General features: G+C 36.9%; 2 protein-coding genes and 1 long non-coding RNA gene across 9 annotated transcripts in view; 2 read left to right on the forward strand and 1 right to left on the reverse strand.

Annotated features, from left to right (window-relative positions):
- LOC126378433 (homeotic protein distal-less) overlaps positions 1 to 16,047 on the forward strand; it is a 146,173-nt gene extending 130,126 nt beyond the window's left edge. For 2 of the 6 annotated variants that reach the window (XM_050026790.1, XM_050026796.1), the window contains exons 4-8: positions 8,766 to 8,904; positions 9,720 to 9,910; positions 10,298 to 10,381; positions 13,000 to 13,139; positions 13,940 to 16,047. In XM_050026790.1, the coding sequence (XP_049882747.1) occupies positions 8,766 to 8,904; positions 9,720 to 9,910; positions 10,298 to 10,381; positions 13,000 to 13,139; positions 13,940 to 14,024 (639 nt within the window). In that variant the 3' untranslated portion in view covers positions 14,025 to 16,047. The remainder of the gene's footprint in view (positions 1 to 8,765; positions 8,905 to 9,719; positions 9,911 to 10,297; positions 10,382 to 12,999; positions 13,140 to 13,939) is intronic. The other 4 variants (XM_050026792.1, XM_050026793.1, XM_050026791.1 and 1 more) reach the window with 4 other exon arrangements.
- LOC126378516 (LHFPL tetraspan subfamily member 2 protein) overlaps positions 1 to 21,634 on the reverse strand; it is a 492,824-nt gene that overhangs the window by 347,739 nt on the left and 123,451 nt on the right. The window lies entirely within an intron of this gene.
- LOC126378593 (uncharacterized) lies at positions 17,455 to 20,988 on the forward strand. Its single transcript, XR_007568118.1, has 3 exons — positions 17,455 to 17,606; positions 18,029 to 18,084; positions 20,946 to 20,988. It is a non-coding gene; the product is annotated as an uncharacterized LOC126378593 (long non-coding RNA).

A 21,634-nucleotide genomic window follows, 5' to 3' on the forward strand; every position in this document is an offset into this window, starting at 1 on the left:
TTTGCCAGTGCTACTGTAAAAAAAAAAAAAAACAAAAAAAAAACTTTGTAGTCTCTACATCACTCAATGTCCAAGGCATGCAGTTTTGTATGAGCCATTTTTTTTCTCGAGAACCGCGTTATGCACTATTGGCCGCATTAATATTAATACAGTTTTTAATTAAAATTTATGTGTAGCCATTCACAAATTGAGTCGTGATTGAAACGGTGTGTAGCTGCCTTTATTTTGTTTGTGTGGAATTAGGTCGTGGACAGGTTTCCAAATGGTTTTTTACCAGGAAAGAAAGGAAAGGAGCACGTGCAGCCCTTATAGGACTAAGCTGAGCGACAACTGATCAGATGACAATTTATAGCCTCTTTATATACGAAGTCCTACGATGGATAGGATGAACCGTAAGGTGCAGGTATTCAGCTAAAAAATGAAAGGCAAAGGAATTTTGAAAACCAAAAACATATCATTAAAAATAAGGAAACGGTTTATTAAATCATATATTTGGAGCATTGCACTCTATGGAAGTGAAACGTGGACTATGACACAGAGAGACAGAGAGAGATTGGAAGCGTTTGAGATGTGGTGTTGGCGAAGGATGGAGGGTATAAGCTGGACTGAAATGGTGTCAAATGAAAAAGTGCTGGAGAGAGTTGAAGAAAAGAGAACCATATTGAAGATTATAGAGAACCGGAGAGGAAATATGATTGGCCACCTGATACGACACGATTCATTTATAACAAACATTATAGAAGGAAAAATTGAAGGGAAGAGAGGAAGGAGTAGACCTAGGATAACATTTTTATGAAACAAATAAAAGAGAAGGTGCAGGTCGTGTCGTATCGGGAGGTGAAGGTTTTGGCGGGAGGAAGAGAGGAATGGCAATTGCTCCACCGACCAGAGCGCGGCTCTTAAATAGAGAGAGAGAGAAAGGCAAATGCAGTGGAGCAGCGTGGTGAAGTATGCTGGGAGTCCTGTGCCCAGCAGTGAGACGTGTATAGGCTGTTTATGTTTTATATGTTTATGAAAGGCAAATCTCAAGCGAGAACCACTAAATAAAAAACACGTAACTTAAAAAATACCAATATTTATTCAGTGGGTAACAATGTTACAATTTGAATCGTCAATATGAATATATTATGTTATGTTGGACATCTTATCCGCCTACTGACTTCTCAATCTGTATAGCTGAGGAAAAGCGGCACAGGGCCCTAGGAGTTCATAAAAAACGTAGAAATATAATCTTCTTCTATTGTGTGGGTTGTGAGGTGGATTACCAACCCCATCAACCCTGGTGTCAGGGTTATTAATGAGCCGCCATGACTCATGTAACAAATATAATTACAGGTACTTATTTTTAGTTTGTTTTCCGATCACTTCGACACTGACAGATGTTGTTGTAAGATATATTAATGTTATTATATTCGTTAGCGACTGCCTGTCTGACCTTCCAACCCGCGAAGGGAAAACCAGCCCAATACTTGTTAGGTCACATACCTCCGAAAATGCATTCCTCGCGAAGTTTTCCTTTACCGCTGAGCACGTGATAATCATTTATGATCCAAACATGAATTAGAAAACTAATTCGTCTATCATTGGTTTAGGCCTGTGCTGGATTCGAACCTGCGACCTCAATGTGAGAGACAAGCGTTCTACCAACTGGGCTAACCTTGATTATCTTTATCTAAAGTATTAGTAGAAATAAATCCAACATACATTACAGTAGCCATTGATACATAGCTTAACTATATTAAATATAACTAGGTATAGTGTTGGTAACTTGAGCGACTCCATTGAAGTGGTTGAATAGTTGTTCAGTAACGGAGTCCTCTCAACCATCCCGGTTATGCCGAGCGCGCTTTGAACACGCCGCCGGTAGGTTCGCCTCGGTGCTACAGGGTGCACGGAAATTTGTCGAGGTTTTCTCTTAATATAACATAATATAACAAATACTTTATTGCACAAACAGGAAAAAACAAAATACAAAACAAAAGAGAAATAGAATGAGTACAATAGGCGGCCTTATTGCTAAGTAGCAATCTTTGCCAGGCAACCTTTAAGTATAGGAGATATTGAATATAATGTAATATTTTCTTGTACTTACTTTTCCTTGGCTATATTATTTAAGAAGCAGCTTTAGGCGGATAAGACGGCCAACCAAAACAACCATTGTTTGCGAACTATCCGCAGGTTTTATAGTCTTTTTTATACTTTTTTTTGACGTGACTTATTGTAGATTTGCCGTAGATGACATTAACTACTTGGCCGGACAAATGGGGAGCGCTGAAGGCTCTCACCCGGAGTCTTTTATACATGTTTTTTTTTTTATATTTCTTCGTTTTTCGTATCTTGTTTTGGTTTTTTGTTATGTCTTGTTCTTGTTGGTGAAAATACAATAAAAAGCTTTCTCTCGAGCGAAGTATTTGTTTTTTTTTTTCATATAGTAACATTTTTCACTTTTTATATATCAGCTATCACCGTAGCTCATAACCATTATAAAATGAATAGGTTCAAAATGTATGTTACCTACAGAATAAATATATTTTTGGGTTTAAGTTTGTGTCGGTTAGTTTATGGGAATTGATGGATTGATAAATTGATATTGATCGATGGTTGACATGATGAACTAATGTTATGGACGATAGGCTGATCCCTTACCATAAGGTTTATCATATCCAGCTTGCGACAACGTATCAACAGTGGCTGCAAGTTGTCTTTGATTACTTGTGGCTCTGCCCACCCCATTAGGGATTACGGGCGTGAGTTTATGTATGTACGTATGTATGGATTGATAACGTTGATGTGTACTTTAAAGCTCTGCCTACCCCTTCAGGGATACAAGCGTGAAGCTGTAAGTTACTTAAATTAAAAAAAAGAAAAACTTTTTTTATTTCAGAAGATTCTTTGATTAAGTATTTCATTTTTAACAAATTTAACTTGACAGTTTTATAGATATATTTATTTTTTATTTTTCGACATTCCCATAGTTTTCTGAGCACCCTGTAGCTACTATATGTACTAAGCTATGTACAGCATCTACAGTATCCGACTTGCGCAGACAGTAGCCAGCCTTGACGAAACTTTTTTTTTATTAAAAAAATAGTTATTGTACTCGTGAGATCCAGGTTCGATCTCGGTTTGGACAGGAAAAAAGTGTTGAAATAGTCTCGAAAGTTAAGTTGGTTTTAGAGTTATTTGGTACAATAACATAAAATTAAAAAAATAAAACAGTTCGCACGAGCGGGCATTTACTTTTTAAGAGTCAAATTTAGTGGGGAACCTTATTTTTTCTTTTAATAAATATAGCCTATGTTTTTCAGGAATAATGTAGCATTCTAATGTTGAAATCATTTTCGAAATCGGCCCAGTAGTTTTTGAGTTTTATCAATACAAACATTTCTCTTTCACACTCACACAATTTACCTCGTCCATTATAGACGGCGATACGGCTCACCACCTATCACGTTGGTCTAACACAAAGCTCAGAGAGATGTGTTGGTACTTAGTTCATCTTGCGACGTATGTACTCTGACTACCCCAATTGGGATATAGTCGTACAATGCCCCCTCCAAAGTAGGTACAGACCGAACAAAAATACCGCAACCAGAAAGTATGCGTGACTGACTACAACGGCTACAAAAATATGTATTGTTGGGGAAATAATTCCATTGTGGTCACCGACCCATATGTCGCCGCCATCTTGTCTCTTTATTTTTTATTTTATTTTTAAAAACAACAGTTGTCAGCAGATGACTTTGGATTTAACTTTTAAGATTGATTCACACAGTGTTGTAAAAGTGAGTCTTGCGGGTCAGATTTTGTGTGCAGGGAAGAATTTAATTTTTATTTATTTAAGTACTTATTTCAAAAAAGGAAGAGTTTTCAATTTGGCGTATTATTTTTAATGTTTGTAACCTCTGAAGTTCGTCATTTATAAACAGATTTTCATTTATTTTTATTTGAAATCATACAAAAGTACAAACGCGTTAAAAAAAATGAGCGTTATTTTTTTTAAATTGTCAAAACTATTTATGTGCTTTAAAAAAATTTCGTATATTTCAAAATATTGTGTCGTTAGCTGTACGAACAATCATCTATGGGTTTTGTACCCGTTTATATTAAACCCGTGTGTTTTAAACGTTATAAAATCGAGTTTCATCATGGTCTGTCTATTAAAATAATCAATCGGCGTTTTCGTGCCAATGTCAATAACTTGGTATTTAAACTATAAACATACATACACATACATAAACTCACGCCCGTAATCCCTAATGGGGTGGGCAGAGCCACAAGTAATCAAAGACAACTTGCAGCCACTTTTGATACGATGTCGTAAGCTGGATATGATGAACCTTATGGTGATAAGGGATCAGCCTATCGCCCATAAGACGACTAAACTATAAAAGTTATAAAAATTGGATATTTGATGAAAAAATAAAATCTTCTTCAAAAGTCAATAGATATTTTATATACTTATGAATAACTTTTTGGGGCAGAAGGCAAACGGGAAACAACTGCTATATTTTCCCCTAAAAAGTAGCATGGAGAATGCTACACTGACAAGAGCGAGGCTCTTAAATTAGTGAAGATGAATTACTTTATTACATGATTATAATATATTGTATATTAACTAAAAACTTAGCGTGGAGAATTTATATCACGTGCTTGCCAGGATTTGTAAAAAAAAGTAAAAAATATTTATTTACCAAATAAATTGTGCCCGGTTAATGACAATAGCTTCGTCTCCTATTACATGAGTGTATACACCTCTGCCTACCCCTTTGGGGATACAGGTGTGATGTTATTTTATCTATAAAATCTATAAAAAAAAAATTTTTTTTATTAATTATGTCATGAGCCATATCATATACTCACTTTAGAACCCCGTCGCTTTAACATATTTGACATTTAGTGTGACTTACAGTTCAATTTGTCAAAACAGTTAATGTGGCATGGTACCAAAGTGTTCGTAACCTATATAAGACGAAATTTATTTAAAAATGCTTTTGCAATTTATTAACAAAACAATTAAAATCTAGAAACGTATTTTATTACTCAACCTACCCCAAAAAGCTAAATCGCGTGAAGATAAATTAACCTTAGCAGAATTGAATTGAATACCAATACAATAAGTTAGGTACATCGGGGTTAAGTTACTTCTCGCCCTGCGACCTCGGAGGGTGCGTTGTAGGTGGGGTGTAGGGAGGGGACCGAATGACGGGAATCATATCGACACCGATGAATGGGGATATATTTTATTCATAAAAAAACATTAATGAAAATAAAAGTTATCAGCCCATTGAGTTTTTTTCAGGCTGTCCAAGTTTATCTGGAAGAAATGCCAAAAAAAAATTAGGGATAAATCATATGTAAATTGAGAAAGAGAGTATAAAAATCACATCAGGAATAAGACTGTTACATAAACCAATTATAGGTACACACAACATTTGCAGTGTAAGAATACGCAATTGTTTAGATAAATAGCTAAATTATACAAATAGAATTATACAAATAATATATTATTATCATCAATTTAAGAGCCACGCTCTTGTCGGTGTTGGATTTTCCATTCCAGTCTATCAAAGGCCAATTCCTTGACTTCCCTCGACACGACGTTAACCTTTTCTTTAATCTGTTCCACGTAAGCTCTTTTTGGTCTTCCCCTTCCGGTCTTTCCTTCAAAAAAAAAGAAGTAAAATAATGATGCTGAAGGACATTATGAAAGATAAGATATTTATAAAAAAGGAAACATATATTATATAATAACATGGTACTTACTAACGTCATGCATTATTACTCGAAACAAAAAACTACTAAGTACCCATTACGATACATTTTACTTACAATGTCATCTAATGTTTGCAACATTTCATCGTAAATTAAACTTGTTCAGATTCCGGAGCACATTAACCGGCTTATTGCAAAACGAAGACTAAAAATAACAATGTATAAAATAATAGCCCATATCACGAAAGAAGTCCCGCGTCCGCGGTGCTAGTGTCGCGGATTCTGCATAGAATTATTCATCATCATCATCTTCATCATCAGCCCATTAACGTCCCCACTGCTGGGGCACGGGCCTTCCTTATGGATGGATAGGGAGATCGGGCCTTAAACCATCACGCGGGCCCAGTGCGGATTGATGGTTATTAACGACTGCTAATGCAGCCGGGACCAACGGCTTAACGTGCCTTCCGAAGCACGGAGGAGCCCGAGATGAAAGCTTTTTTTTTGTGGTGACCCATCCTATGACCGGCCTTTGCGAAAGTTGCTTAACTTTAACAATCGCAGACCGAGCGCGTTTACCGCTGCGCCACCGAGCTCCTCATAGAATTATTATGACTTGTCAATACGACAGCCTCCGTGGTCCAGTGGTTGAGTGGTGGGCTCACGATCTATCTGATGATCCGTACGGAACATAAACTTACGAGATGTTTCGATGGTTTTTTGAGGACTGTATGTATATTTTATATAAAAAAAAACTTGTTACATTATTAACAATGAGAAAATTAAATCGATTTGTGAGTTGACTTTAAGCTAAGCATAGAATAAGGAATAATACTACGTATAGAACGGCAACTCTTCGCTCCCCACCAGCATCTGAGCTAGGTTTACCTCACCGCCCTCGAACATAGTTTAGACTTGAATCGTATAGCGTCAGACGTCACACACACACAGATGCGCGTGCACGATAACGTCAATGTGTGGTATCTGTGTAAAACGAGGTTGTATGAAATGTCCGGGGTGTGCTTTAAGTAAAATAAAATCAAAATTCCATTATTAAGTTACAATATAACATAGGTCTATAATTTTTGTTAAATAATTATCACGAATTGAACCAGTTCATTTTGCTTGTTATATAACAACATAACATAACAATCATGTAATTATAACATGTGCTCGTATGACACCTGACAACTCAATTAAGGTGATACAATTATTGTAAATCGACGATAAAATTTTCAATAATTTATTTTGTTAATAGGCCTTAAATATTATTAAATTTTTAAGTTGTGTCGAATTAATTTTGTGGATAATAATAATTTTAATAATTACGATACATTTCGCTTTAATAATACAATACAATAACAATATTTGATTCCACAAAATGAATACATATAAACCAATAAAACACATCAAAACAGGTAGCACAAAAGGCAGCCAACTATAATGCATTATTATAACTTTAACCTTTTCACCATAAACTTCGAAACGATTTATTTTTTCCAAATTTTGTCGATATCGTCCCATCTCTATGTCAGTAACGGTGTAGTAACGGTAAGTGCGCACCCCTCAGGCCCGCCCACGTTCACGCTACACCCTGTATACAGCACACCCTCTATATAGTGTACAAACCGTACATACAGGATGCTCGCCTCTCCAGTAAATATGGAGGAGAATTCTCTACGTTTCCTGCTGCTTTTGATGGTTTTATAACGGTTAGAGTGTTTTTAAAAAGATACCGACCCCGCCGGTGTGGTCAATATCTCATTGAGTGCTTACCGGCCGAGTCCTAAATACCGGATGAGAACCCTCAGCACCGCCCATTTGCCTGGGAAAGTAGTAGCCATATTTTTAGATATTCGACATTCATTACCCACGATAAGATTTTCATTTCCCACTGAGAAAATAGAATAAATGAACTCACTCCTATTTACAGCACCGTGATCAGAAAAACAACACCGCTAAACCTCAAACGGGTTTCGACGATATAATCCACTTGGAATTATTAAAAACTTAAAAAAATACTTAAAAATGTCTCACCTAAGATAGGTAACAGACTTGTTATTTCAACTGTAAGTATTGTTATTTTTTCTTTGTATTCCATAATAAAAAAGAGTCTTTTGTAAATATTTCCTTTTATTTTGGTGCAATTAAGTATATTTTTGTATTTCTTTTAGTCTAAGGTTGCCAATACAACACTAACACACAAATATTAGTAAGCTTGCGATGCGTTTCGTTACTGCAACAATCTCGGCAGATCGGCCATCTTAATTGAAACGCTCAGAAACGACCAATTGGTTTAATTACTAGTATTTATGATGCTATAAAAGCCATGACACTTCAGTTGAGAAGACGCGTGACTTGTGTTGTGGTCGTGGGTTCGAATCTTGACCACTGACTCCAAATTCGTCTGAAAAATCGTAGTTAATTTTTATGTACCATAATGTGTTATTGTGTTTTTTTTTGTATGTAAGACCATAGACAGATTTATAGTTGGGACATAATGATGGTATTCTATCTGTCACGAATTTATTTCCGAGAACACATAAAATACAAAAAGGTGAAAGTACCATCTATACTGTCGCAATGGAAAATTCTACTCGATATTAACTCAGAATAATGGTCTGAATCACCCCCCTCAGTATTCGTTACGGTGTCACTAACACCCATACCTACTTGTAGGCTATCTGTATGTACTTGCACGGGGTGTTAGTGACATCGTAACGAATATTGAGAGGGATGATTCAGCTCATTATTCTGAGTTAATATCAAGTGGAACCAACGCAAACGTATAGAAATAAAAATAATTTAAATAAACTAAAAAAAAATCATGAATTTTGCGACGGAAAATTCGACTTGATATTAACTCAGAATCATGGTCTGAATCATCCCCTTTAGTATTCGTTACGATGTCATTAACACCCTGTATGCTGTTATCCTTCATCTTTCATCAGAGTTTAGTCTTTTATGAATGGTAAATACCAAAACCACCATCTTTGTAACCATCTAAATATTTTGAATTGGAATTTAACCTCATCATCATTTGTTCCCAGGTCAAGATCTGGTTCCAGAACCGGCGCAGCAAGTACAAGAAGATGATGAAGGCGGCCCAGGTGGGTGCTCCGCCCCCGAGCCTCGGCCTCGCTCCCGGGAGCCCCCCCAACAACAACCAGCTGCTGCACGGTGAGTCAGGTAGTACCTGGACAGTTTGTGAATTTTTTTTTTCACAAATCCTAATAATTAAAACTCATTAGACGCAAAAAAAAAACTAAAAAAGATGACTTTCGGCTCTATCAACCCCAATAGGAATTAGAGTTGTGTGTTTTTGTATGTATGTATGTGTAAAAACCGAAATCAAAATAAGAAAAAAAGGGTAATAAGATTCGACGGAAAATTCCACTTGATATTAACTCAGAATCACGATCTGAATTATCCCTCTCAGTTTTCATTACAGTGTCACTAACACCCATACGTATCCTTACGGCTACTTGTAGGAACCCTGTCGCACTTATCATCTTTGACATTTAATGAGACTTACGGTTTAATTTGTCAAAAAAGTAAATGTGACATGGTATCAAAGTGTACATACATATTAGTAGGTACCCGTTACCATACTTGTACGGGGTGTAACCGTGTAAGTGACATTGTAACGAATACTGATGGGGATGATTCAGCTCATGATCCTGAGTATGGAATTTAATAATTCCACTTGATCATCATCATCATCACCAGCCCATTAACGTCCCCACTGCAGGGGCACGGGCCTTCCCTATGGATGGATAGGAAGATCGGGCCTTAAACCACCACGCAGGCCCAGTGCGGATTGGTGGTTATTAACGACTGCTAATGCAACCGGGACCAACGGCTTAACGTGCCTTCCGAAGCACGATATTAACACAAAATCATGAGCATTAGTATTGTAGTTATTAAACATTTTTCTAACCGACTTCAAAAAAGGAGGTTATACTCCATCCCAAAAATATAACTAACCACAAATGTTTCCACAGGTGGCGGCGGCAGCTCGAGCGGGTCCCAGCACTCTCCCTCAGCGTATCAGGGCGGGGGGGCTGCGCAGGCGCACTCCCCCACGCCCAGCTCCACCCCGGTGTCTGAGTTGTCCCCCGGACTCTCCCCCACGGCTACCCCCTGGGATGTGAAACAACCCCCGCAGCCGTCCTGGGATGTAAAGGTCGGATATGTAAGAAACTCTTCAGTTAATTATTCCTTTGCTACTTTTTTTTGCTTTATGAAATTGGATATAAAAATATCTAATCAGAAACATTTGTTTATCTTGTCTATCTTCTCTTATCTTGCCTTCTTTGATGTTTTTAATAAATTCGTCTTGGCTTATTGAGTGTTCAACCATCTTGCCTCTTCTATACTTTAAATACGCTTTTCTAAATATTGTTCTGTCAGTGCAAAGCGAATTCTTTTGATGTTCATCTCAAACGCTGTGTTTTTTTTTTATTTATTTATTTGTGTGTTTTTATTAATTTCTTTCTTTCTAATGTCATCTGGAGTTCATTTTCTTTTCTGGAACCTTCCGTATAAGTCCATATATCTAAGCTACGCGTTATGATTGCAGCCGACGGCAGGCCGGTCGCCCGACGGGTCCTCGTGCGACGTGAAGCCTCCTCACCAGCAGTCATGGGACCCGAGGGTCGGTTATGTAAGTATTACCTTCAACATTTTTTTTAAATAAATAAAAATCGTTTATTTCGGACAAACTCCATAAAATGTTAGTATACAAAAAGACTTATAAACTAGTGTTAGTAAGACATTATTCGGGCGATCATACAAACTTACGTATAAAGTGTGAAGCTCCATCCACCTTTTTACCTTTTTAGAAGGGGGGAGTCCCACCTATCACATAACGTCTTCAGGATACTGTTGGGGCTGGCTCGAGTCCGCGTGAGAAGCGACGCACAACGTTTCTGCATGATTGCTGCAAAACCATCTCTGTGGGCCTCAGTGAACATACCAGAGGTGCTGCAATATCGCGGCAACCTCAACAATATCCTGAAAGCGTTATTATACTGGACGCGCAGATCGCTGTTTGCCCGACACGTGTAATCCACCCACAGACTGCACGTGTAAAAGGACTGGCAATATGCTCTGAAGAGCGTTACCTTAACTTCTCGTCTCTTAGTAGCGTTGTTCTTCTTCGTTTATTTGTTTCGCCGTAATCGGCTAGAAGTAGCTCAGTTGGTAGTGGTGGTTTCCTACCAGTCACATTCGAGCACAGAGATGAGACAAGGAGGACCATAAAAACCCGTGGTAACTCAGTTGGTAGAACGCTTGCCTCTCACTTTGAGGTCGCAGGTTCGAATCCAGCACAGGCCTAAGCCAATGATTGTCGAATTTGTTTTCGAATTCATGGTTGGATCATAAATGATTATCACGTTCTCAGTGGTGAAGGAAAACATCGTGAGGAAATCCAGATTCCCGAGAAATGCATTTTCGGAGATATATGACCTAACCTGTATTGGGTTGGTTTTCCCTTCGCAGGTTGGAAGGTCAGACAGGCAGTCGCTTCTGTAAAAAACCGGACCTGTCCAATCGTTAGGTTAGGTAAGCGGACCCTGTGAAAAAGGGGATAATGCTAGGGGGTTGACAGAATAATTCGAAAAAAGCAAAAAGACAAAAGAAAAAAGAAATCCAGGGTAATCTTCTGTGTGATTAGAGATTTGTTCTAGTAATAATATAATAATATACTTACATCTGTAAACTGACTCCCGTCATCCTTAGTCGGGTAGGCAGACACACGAGCACAAAATCTGTTGATAGGAAGTCCTAAGATATGAGAAATTTATAGTGACAAGGATCAGTCTATCGCTCATGACAATTGAGGACTCAATCCTTCTGTCAGATTTTACGACACGCCCGGAAAGACATTTTTCTTGACGTGAGTTCATGTAGGTTTGTCGCAAATGCCATTAACTACTTTGCCGGACAAATGGGGAGCGCTGAGGACTCTCACTCGGTACAAAAATTAAGACAGCAGAGGATGGGCTCAGAACAGCATAGTTAACCCTTTCACGAACAGAGATCATGGGTCATTGATGGTTCATAATAGGTAATATTATGACATCTTGGAATCGGAACGTCATTAGACGTTCTGTCCTTGGAAGTGTTAAACGAAATTTAACAAAGACAACACCACACTTGTTGCGTGTTTGTAGTAGATACATGATATTTTATGATTAGCTGAGTGGAGGCCATTTTATAGGGCACGCCGCGCCGGCACTCCTCACTTTTAGCAGATTAACCCAAACAGATAGTAGGGTTATTTGAAAATACTCTCCTGTTAATTAAAGTTAATCAAATTAGAGTTGAAGTGGTTTCGTTTGATTTGGGTTACGTTTTAGTTTGGTTGTCAAATTGTGCGTGAAAAGTAACGAAAATATAAGTGGTATTGGTCGCCTAAAAACGTCATATACTTAAACAATGTTATATTATGAATATAATAAATATCTACCCAAATTTTAGTTTATCCAGTGGGGCAAAAAACTGAAAGAAAAACATCAACTACTTTTAAAACCTCAATGTTCATTTACACTATCTCTAACGTCCAAGGAATGAATGAAATTTATTTATTTAATTCAAGTTTGACCAGAACTGTTTTGTCTCGATTTTAGGTTTTCTGATATGATAATTTATATAAACATCAAAAGCATTGCACACATCAAGAACAATTAAATTACATTAGACAATAGTAGTAGATAAAGAAAGCTGTATTGGAGCCCTATATCTCAACAGAGGATAAAAGGATTAGGAGAAGACTTTTTTTATCATCACGTAAACTACCACAAACATTTATTTAAACTGTAAACATTATGTTACCCACATGTGACGCAACTTCTATAAACGTTGACGTTGTTAGACGTTGGTCCTTTTACTAATGATCGTAGTATAACGGTTATGATAGAACGCTTATATACGACGACGTTTAGTAACGTTTGTGCCTTTCACATTATTCTTGCTTATAACAAAATCAGAACGTCCTTCAGCGGCTCCTAATTTTGTATGGAAAATTAATGTGTCATAATACATTTTTTTAAATAGCCGTCCGGTCAGCCGAAAGTGTTAATAAATAATTTTTTTTATTACTTTTTTTTATTTTTTTATTTTCATAAGTGACAAATTTGTTTTAAATGCTTTAAATAAATGTTTTAATAAATCACAATCGACCAAACGAAACTATCCTTATATACAATTATACAGACCATAATATTTACACCCTTAAATTACCCAAATAACATTATTAACCGGAGCCCTATTTCGCAGGGCGCGCCTCCCGGCCCGTGGGACATGAAGGGCGCGCACGCCGCGCACGCGCTGCACCACCAGGGGGCGCCGCAGCCGCACCCGCCCTACGTGCCGCAGTACTCCTGGTACCAAGCTGACGCCAACCCTGGCTTGCTCACGTAAGTACTTTGTGCTTTAAGTAGAGTGTGATTTTAAGCGTTTAAGTAGAGTGTGATTTGAGATAGAGTGTGACTACTATTGGACTTGACTTCACTACGTGATATACTGCTCTCGCTACTTTGTGACTTTTACCTTGTGAACGTAACTTGAGATAGGATGGACTTAACTTCACTATATTCAGCAGTACTTTTATTATTACTTACGTAAGTATCTTGTGACTAGTTTAAGATAATACCAAGTAGCGTGTGATTTGAGCAAGAATGTGGATTGAGACTTATATTACTATTATAGACGTGACTTATGATTGTAGTTAGAATCTCTGATACTCTTAATACCAAGACAATAACCTCTACTTGCTCACTTAAGTACTTTGTGGCTTTTAGCTTTTAAGTAAAGTGTGATTTTAAGATAGAATGTGACGTAACTGGTGTGATTAAGAATGGACTTGATTTATGATTATGGTAAGGCACGTTAAGCCGTTGGTCCCGTCTGCATTAGCAGTCGTTATTAACCATCAATCCGGCCTGGGCCCGCGTGGTGGTTTAAGGCCCGATCTCCCTATCCATCCATAGGGAAGGCCAGTGCCCTGGCAGTGGGGACGTTAATGGGCTGGTGATGATGTTATGATATGATTATGGTGAGAAACTGTAGAATACAGTTGAATTAAAAAATATCACAAGTAGAGTAAGACAAACATATATACGTAATATGTGGTGTCCTAAAATAAGAATGTTTCTATCTTCATTACAAGCAATGTTTGAGGAAAAAGTAAATGACCATCATCTTTTTATCCTTGCAGAGACAACGGGTTATCGTTGTTCCACAGAATGGGGCTAAGAAACCCGTATCCGGGCCCAACAGAATACAATGGACCCGATAGCTGAAGACTGGATTACTATTAGTCCTAGTTAAAATCTATTTTGGTCTACTGTCTCGTCTATCTGAGGCTATTTTCGTTACTGGCTGTTGATCGGAATCGACTTTTGATATTGATTTCACAAACCTTCAAAGTATAATTGTTTAATTTTTGGTACTTCTACCTATGGCATGCTGATTGTCAAATATATTTTTTAAACTTCCTAATTATTAAATTTTGATGTTTTTTAAATTAAGAATTCATTTCTATTTTCAGCTAGTAACAAAATTACCTCATTTTCTAGGAATGATAGCATCTGTCGAATGTATCGTCATTTTCTAAATTTGAAAACTAGCGTTTGACAGTTTAGACCGCCATTTTGATTACGCCATCTTGTTTTCATACGTTAAAATGTTTCAGAATTAAGTGGTGTGTGATAATTTGATAAAGGCCAAATTTTCTTGACTTAATTTATTGTTATCAAGTTTTTAATCAAAAAATATTTCTTTGTCAACAGGGTTTGGCCTGCTGTCTAACTACCGTCGGATTTTATCACTGAGATCATAAATAAAAAAATGTAAGTGTAAAATTACGTTCAAAATGGCGGAAGCAAAATGGCGTCCCTCTTTTAAATGTGAAATACGTTACTTGTATCGGCACAACCAACTTTAATTGTAAGAAAAAATATTTAATAGAAATAAAAATCATTGTACATTTTTATAATTAATATAAATAGGGAATAATTGTTTAAAAATAACTGTACATGTTACGCGTTAAATGTTAAAAAATACGGGGTATGGACTAGAGTATTGAAAAAATATCTATTTACTTATAGATTTTTGTACATTTTGTTTTTCTTTTTTTTAATTTTCAGTTTAATGTCACCTCGATTTATATTTAAGTAGACTATCCTAATTACAAATATAAAAAACTTTTTTAATTTATTGGTCCATGCCTCGTACTATTGTATGGTTCCTAGCCAATAAAAATAATAACCTGATATTCGACCAATCAGAAAGCGTTTTGAACACAGGGTTTATCAATCAAAAATAGAATCACATCGTATTCCGCGTTTCTGATTGGTTGTTTCAAATATCACGCGATAATGTTCTTATACAATTGGCTAATAAACACTTGGGTGTAATTCTTTTAATTCAATGTTGATTGTTTATCTTTTTACTGTCAATATTTATTTGTCTTTCCCGTAATTGATTTACAAATTGTTTTTAACAAACTATGGTCAGTTACTAGTAATTTAATACCTACAAAAAAGTAAATTTAGCAAATCAAAGTTTTCAGTCTTATTTAAATGCTGCCTACTGTACTTTTGACAGATGCTACCGAGCATATTGTGGATGAATCTACTTTTTGGAAAAAACAGCTTTAAACTGAAATCTTTTATTTATTTATTAAATTAAATTTTAAAGAAATAAAAAATGAAAACGGGAACACAAACCAGTCTGTTGTGATAAATCATTTTAAGTTATTTTGTTTTTTGTAGAAAAAATAAATTTTCAGCCCCTAAAATGGGGGTTTTATTAGATTTCGTGCAAAATTGTGTTCTAAATGCAAAACTGCTTTATTTAAGCTATGAATATTTTTATTTCTAATTTCTTCTGCAATCTGTACACACTATAGTCTTTTCAAAATGTATTTTTCATAAAGGTCTGCGCTCACTGTACGGAATTTATACAAAATTCAATAAAAAATACTGAAAACTAAAACTTTTAAATAAAAACTTTACATAGTTTCACGCTTTTAAGAATTAGGACATATATTTATTTTAATAAATTCCGTACAGTTTAGATAAGACCTAATTTTTTCGAACAGACTATATACCTATATAATATTATATTTTTATTTCTAAAGGGTCTTTACGGGATGAATTAAAAATGTAAATATTTTTTTGTAATATATAGAGAAATAAATATACATATAAATATAGGTAGATAGAATAATTAACTTTATAACTACAATGTATTATATAAGGAAAGGAAATAAGAAAAAATGAATTAATTTCTTTTGTCAAATAAAAAGAGAAAAACATGCAACTTTGTATTTTTATTTACATAATTATACCTATACCTAGTCACACTCTTAATTATCTTCATTTAGCTATTGTCAGACTTGAATAAAATACGTACATAAAAACAGGGGAGTTAAAAGTGCCACATTGAAGCAATTCACTTTAAAAAACAAAATTGGTATTTGCTATTAATTGTTGACATTGCTCACCTTGCCAAATTCGCACAGCCAAGGAATGGAATGAGCTGCCGGCGTCGGTGTTTCCTGTATCTTATAACCTGGGGTCCTTTAAATCACGGGTGAATAGGCATTTTCTGGGTAAGCTCGTTCCAACATCGATCTCTTCTTCTCCTCGTGGAAAAACGAAGTCAAGAGCAAGAAAAAAAAAACAGGCGTGACCTTATGTATGTGTAATAAACAATCAACAACAAACCTATTTCCCGTAAACTGCACCAGCAACACGATGGCGAAAAATGCAACGGCGAGCAACTGCAAACTGCAATTAAAATGGCGGTCGCCAATTATATCCTTTATTGAATCGTCGAGTCGCGCGGTTTTTGCCGCGGTGCGTACAAAGAGATTTTTGTTTTTGTCCCGACGTCGTACCAGTGGGTATGTGCGCGGACACTATGGACTTCGCGTATGTTTACGGGTTAACGACGGTCCGGGTTATAAATAAATATTCTTTATACGTGCACTATGGTTTGAGATGTTTGAGGATGTAAAACTACTTATTTATAAAGAAAAAAACATATATATATTTTTTTATAATTGTAATATTTGCAAACTTACATGCAGGTTAGACAAAATTACCATAATTAATTGTAAATTACCACTTAAGGGGTTAAAAGGCCACATTGAAGCAATTCACCTGAAAAATCAATATTGCTATTTGACGTTTATTGATATTGCTCACTTACTTTTAGAAGTAAGTATGCGCAAATGACAAATTGCAATATTGCTTTTTAGATGAATTGCTTCAATGTGGCCGATTAATGCGATGAGGGTCAATTGTATTTTCCTTATCTACTACGCAAATCATTTTATATTATATTCTATCTTCAATCATGATTAGTGTCATAAGTATAACTCGTCCTTTTCACACTAAGCGATACACTATATATCTGTCCTGCTCTCATTGTAATCATAAAATTAAAAATACATTAGGGTAGTTCAATTCAATTATGGCATTTTTGAATATTCGCGGCCGCAAACTTAACCTAATTTCAGTTTGGCAGCTCTTAAACTATTGCCGTCCTTCTCTTACAATACGTGCAAGCAAGAGATAGAGCTAGTTTTACTCCTGTCTAATTAGAGTAAAATTAAGTTAGTAGCCGAATCGGCGTCATTGTTATTTTTTGTGTCAAATATGTGGGTACTTCAACATTTTCTCACAATGACTTATTTTGTGGGTGATATTAGACTTTTGATTATAAAGGCGAAGTTGAGAGTGCATTTTATACATTTTATTCGGAAATAAGGCGATATATCGATAATTAAATCACAGTTAGGAACGAATATTTGCTATAGATAGTTGTCGTTAAGTATTATGAAGAAAGAATCATAGTTTATAACCGAACAAGAGGTAAGTAAGTCTAGTGCACTTAATTATGTAGGTATTAGGTACTTGTCTACTTACTTCTCATATAAACATGTAAAAAAGAAACGCTTCCGAATTTTCGTTCAGCAACACATTACAATCAATTATAAAATATGAATTCGGTACACTAATTTCAAATTTTAAATTTTAAATTAATGAATTTGGTTTTCCAAAAATATTTAATGCCCACTGTAAAATGTCAATTTTTATTTTTTATTCCTAATAATTTAACATTTTTCTGATAATAACGTAACTAACTATAACATTATCGTAGTTATATCTACAAATACCGACTACGACCCAATTAATAGTGGTTACGTTAAAGGTTGACAGAAAACAAGCATTTACATTGTTACGGTAAAAAAACTGGCTATTGGAGAAAAAAAACAAGTTCTTTTTTTTTTCAGACAAACTTGTGACCAGATGTTCCGTATCTATAGTACAATTTGACGTCATGCTAAAGGTAAGTACTGCTTGTTCACTATAATAAACTCACGTGAACTTCTCTCGTGTGGGACCTAAGGTCAGTGACCGATCTCATAAATCCTGGTGTCAGGCCGCAGTAGACTACATACCTACTTAAGTAAATAGTAGCCAGGACTCCGCTTAACGTGCACTCTGAAGCACAGACCATCTTACTTTCGAACAATCTGATGTTCAACCTGCAATGTCCTAACCATATCACAGAGAGAATTTTGTGATTATTTCCTCACCTAGTATCGAACCCGGGACCAAATCGCGAGACTAACGTTCTAACCACTAAACCACGGAGATTGTTAGCGTTGCAACTATGCTGCTAATTTGAAGACGTCCTAAATTTGACCACGTGTAAGAACACTAAAAAACCATTTCAAATAGCAACATTATATCGCCAACTTGTAACACTGGAAAAATTCGTTATAGCCCTGATCGGAGAATGCGTGGCTTAAATCGTAGTGTCATAGGTTCGAATCCATACTCGGTCCGTAAACCACATGAACTCGACGTTATGAGTTTTAATTCATGTTTAAAGCCGTGATAGGCCCAGTTGGTAGAACGCTTGCCTCTCACTTTGAGGTCGCAGGTTCGAATCCAGAACAGGCCTAAACCAATTTTGTTCATAGATGTTCGATATCACGTGGTTTCCAGGATTTGTGCCCGGTTAATTGCAAAAGGCTCGCCCCCTATTAAGTAGTTTGGACTTGAACATACCTACAGTCACGAGCAATATAATGTACCCACTTTAGGACTCTGTCGCGCTAACATATTTGACATTTAGTGAGACTTACAGTTCAATTTGTCAAAAAAGTTAATGTGACATGGTACCAAAGTGTATACATATTAATGGTCGTGACCGTACTTGACGAGTTGGCGTATAAACTATACACCTCTGCCTACATCTGTGGGGATACAGGCGTGATGCATTGTTATGTTGTTATGTTAACACGGTTCACCTTTTGTTCGGCCAAGTAGTTTAAAAAAAGGCTCACTGCCTATCACGTTGGTCTAACAGAAAGCCCGGTGAGGTGTTGCTTAGTTCATCTTGCAATTGATGTACCCCTGCCTACCCCAATTGGGATATAGTCGTAAGTTCATGTTAACAGAAACGGAACACGCCATATGCGCGAACACGACGCCCACTCACCTAAAGTGTCGCATTTTTTAACGAAAAAAATAATAAAAGGTGCCCTAAAAATATATTACTAACTGAATAAGGTAGGAACGGAAGTGCCCGCCCACGGGACCCTTTTAAAAAATAATAAAACAGCAAAGGGTCCGTACAATAGCTACACAAAAGAAATAAAAAACTTTTTTTCTGCCACATCTGTCTATGAAACCAGTATTAATAAAGACGTAAAGTAAAATTGTTATTAAATTAAAAGAGTTTGGAATTCTGCGTTGTTCATTCCTGATTTTATTAACTGACTGTCCGGCCAAGTAGTTATGCCATATGCCATATGCCATGTGCGGTAAATCGAAAAAACGGCCTCTGTGGTGCAGTGGTTGAGCTTGGACTCACGATCCGGAGGCCCCGGGTTCGAATCCCGGTGGGGACATGTCACAAAAATCACTTTGTGATCCCTAGTTTGGTTAGAACATTACAGGCTGATCACCAGATTATCCGAAAGTTGGTCCCGGTTACTACTTACTGATGTAAGTAAGTAATAGTTACATGAGCCATGTCAGGGGCCTTTGGCGGTTAAATCAAACCCTGACACCAGGGTTGATGAAGTCGATACTCTACGATACGACACGATAGAAGAAGACGCGTTTTATATTACTCTGACACCATATAAGCAATAAACTTTCCCCGTCTTCCAACTTAAAAAAAACACCCTATATTCTTTTGTCTTATATCACAGCTAAGTGCTAGCTACGTAAGGGATTGGACAGACGGACGGTGAGAGACGCAATCGTAATTTCAGTGCGGAGTACATTGAGTAAAATTTATTGTTAACGTAAATATCAAGCTGCGCAAAATATTGTGGTAAGGTGTATGGTGGAAGACGCTAGGGATGGTAAAGTTTGGAGTGCTTATAAGACTTTCATTGTAACTAAAGTCACGGGTTCGAATCCAGATACGACTGTATGAGATTTTTAATACCCACTGTAAAATGTCAATTTTTATTCGTAATAATATAATATTTTTCTGATAATAACGTAAATAAATAACTAAGTATAACGTTATCCCCCGATACCGACCCCGCCGGCGTGGTCGACGACTTCCCTCAATCAGCGCCTATCGCTATCGACCCACTAGGGTCGATTAATTATTTCAAATATTTTTCCTCTCAGACGACGCCCTGAGCCGAGGATCGCGCCCAACTGGGCACCCTCAGGCCTGTTGTCTTAAACGTTGTACCGGGTGAGAGCCTTCAGCGATCCCCGTTCGTCCGGCCAAGTAGTTAATGCCATCTGCGGCAAATCTACAATAAGTCACGTCAAAAAAAATATATATAACACTATCGTAGTTGTGTCCACACAAATTTTAATATCAACTACGACCCAATTAATAGTGGTTAAGTTAAAGGTTGACAGAAAAAAAAACATTCATAATGTTACGGTAAAAAAGAACTTGCATATTGGCATAGAATAAGGAATAATACTGCGTATAGCGTAATGCGTATAGAACGGCAACTCTCCGCTCCCCACCAGCGTCTGAGCTAGGTTTACCTCACCCCCCTCGGACATGGTTTCGTCTTCAATCACATGGAGTCAAACGTCACACACACAGATGCGCGTGTACGATAATGTCAATGTGTAGTGTCTGTGCAAAACGAGGTGTTTTCTATGAAGTGTCTGAGGTGTGATATTGGCAAAAAAAACAAGTTCTTTTTTTTCCAGACAAACTTGTGACCAGTGTTCCGTATCTGTAGCAGTTTGACATCATGGTAAAGGTAAGTACTGCTTGCTCACTATTACACTACAAGTTTGAATCAGTGACCTCCTATAACATATAGACAACTAATCTCCATAAACAAGTGTCCGCGGCCCATCTTCACGTCCGCGTGTCATCTTCTCTACGTGGTCTAGTGGTTAGAGTAATGGGCTCGCAATCTGGAGATCCAGGTTCGATGCGCGATGGGGGCACTATCCGAAATTACCTTGGGAGACTGTTCTTTGTTCGACTAGGAAATTGAATGAAAGAAAGAAACAGATAACAGATAGAAAATTGTCAAATCACAAGACAAAGCGCACACACATTGTAAGCTGAATGACCTGGTTGTCCGAAAAATTAAGACGATTCCGTGCTTCGGAAGGCACGTTAAAGCCGTTGCTCCCGGTCTACTAGCACAAATACCATCACCAAAGGAGCAACGTGGTGAAATATGCTCTATACCCCTTCCGATTGATTATAGATTGGCCTGTGCCCAGCAGTGGGACGTATATAGGCTGTTATTACATATATAAATACTTCTGCCTATCTCTTTGGGGATATAAGCGTAATGCTATGTAATGTTATATTTAAGCCGACAAGCCCTATCCTCAGTCCAAACAGCGCATATCGACGGTCGCAAGCGCAGGCTCGCTTT

The sequence above is a fragment of the Pectinophora gossypiella genome, chromosome 26 (assembly GCF_024362695.1).
Source record: "Pectinophora gossypiella chromosome 26, ilPecGoss1.1, whole genome shotgun sequence".
In the NCBI taxonomy this organism is placed as follows: domain Eukaryota; kingdom Metazoa; phylum Arthropoda; class Insecta; order Lepidoptera; family Gelechiidae; genus Pectinophora; species Pectinophora gossypiella.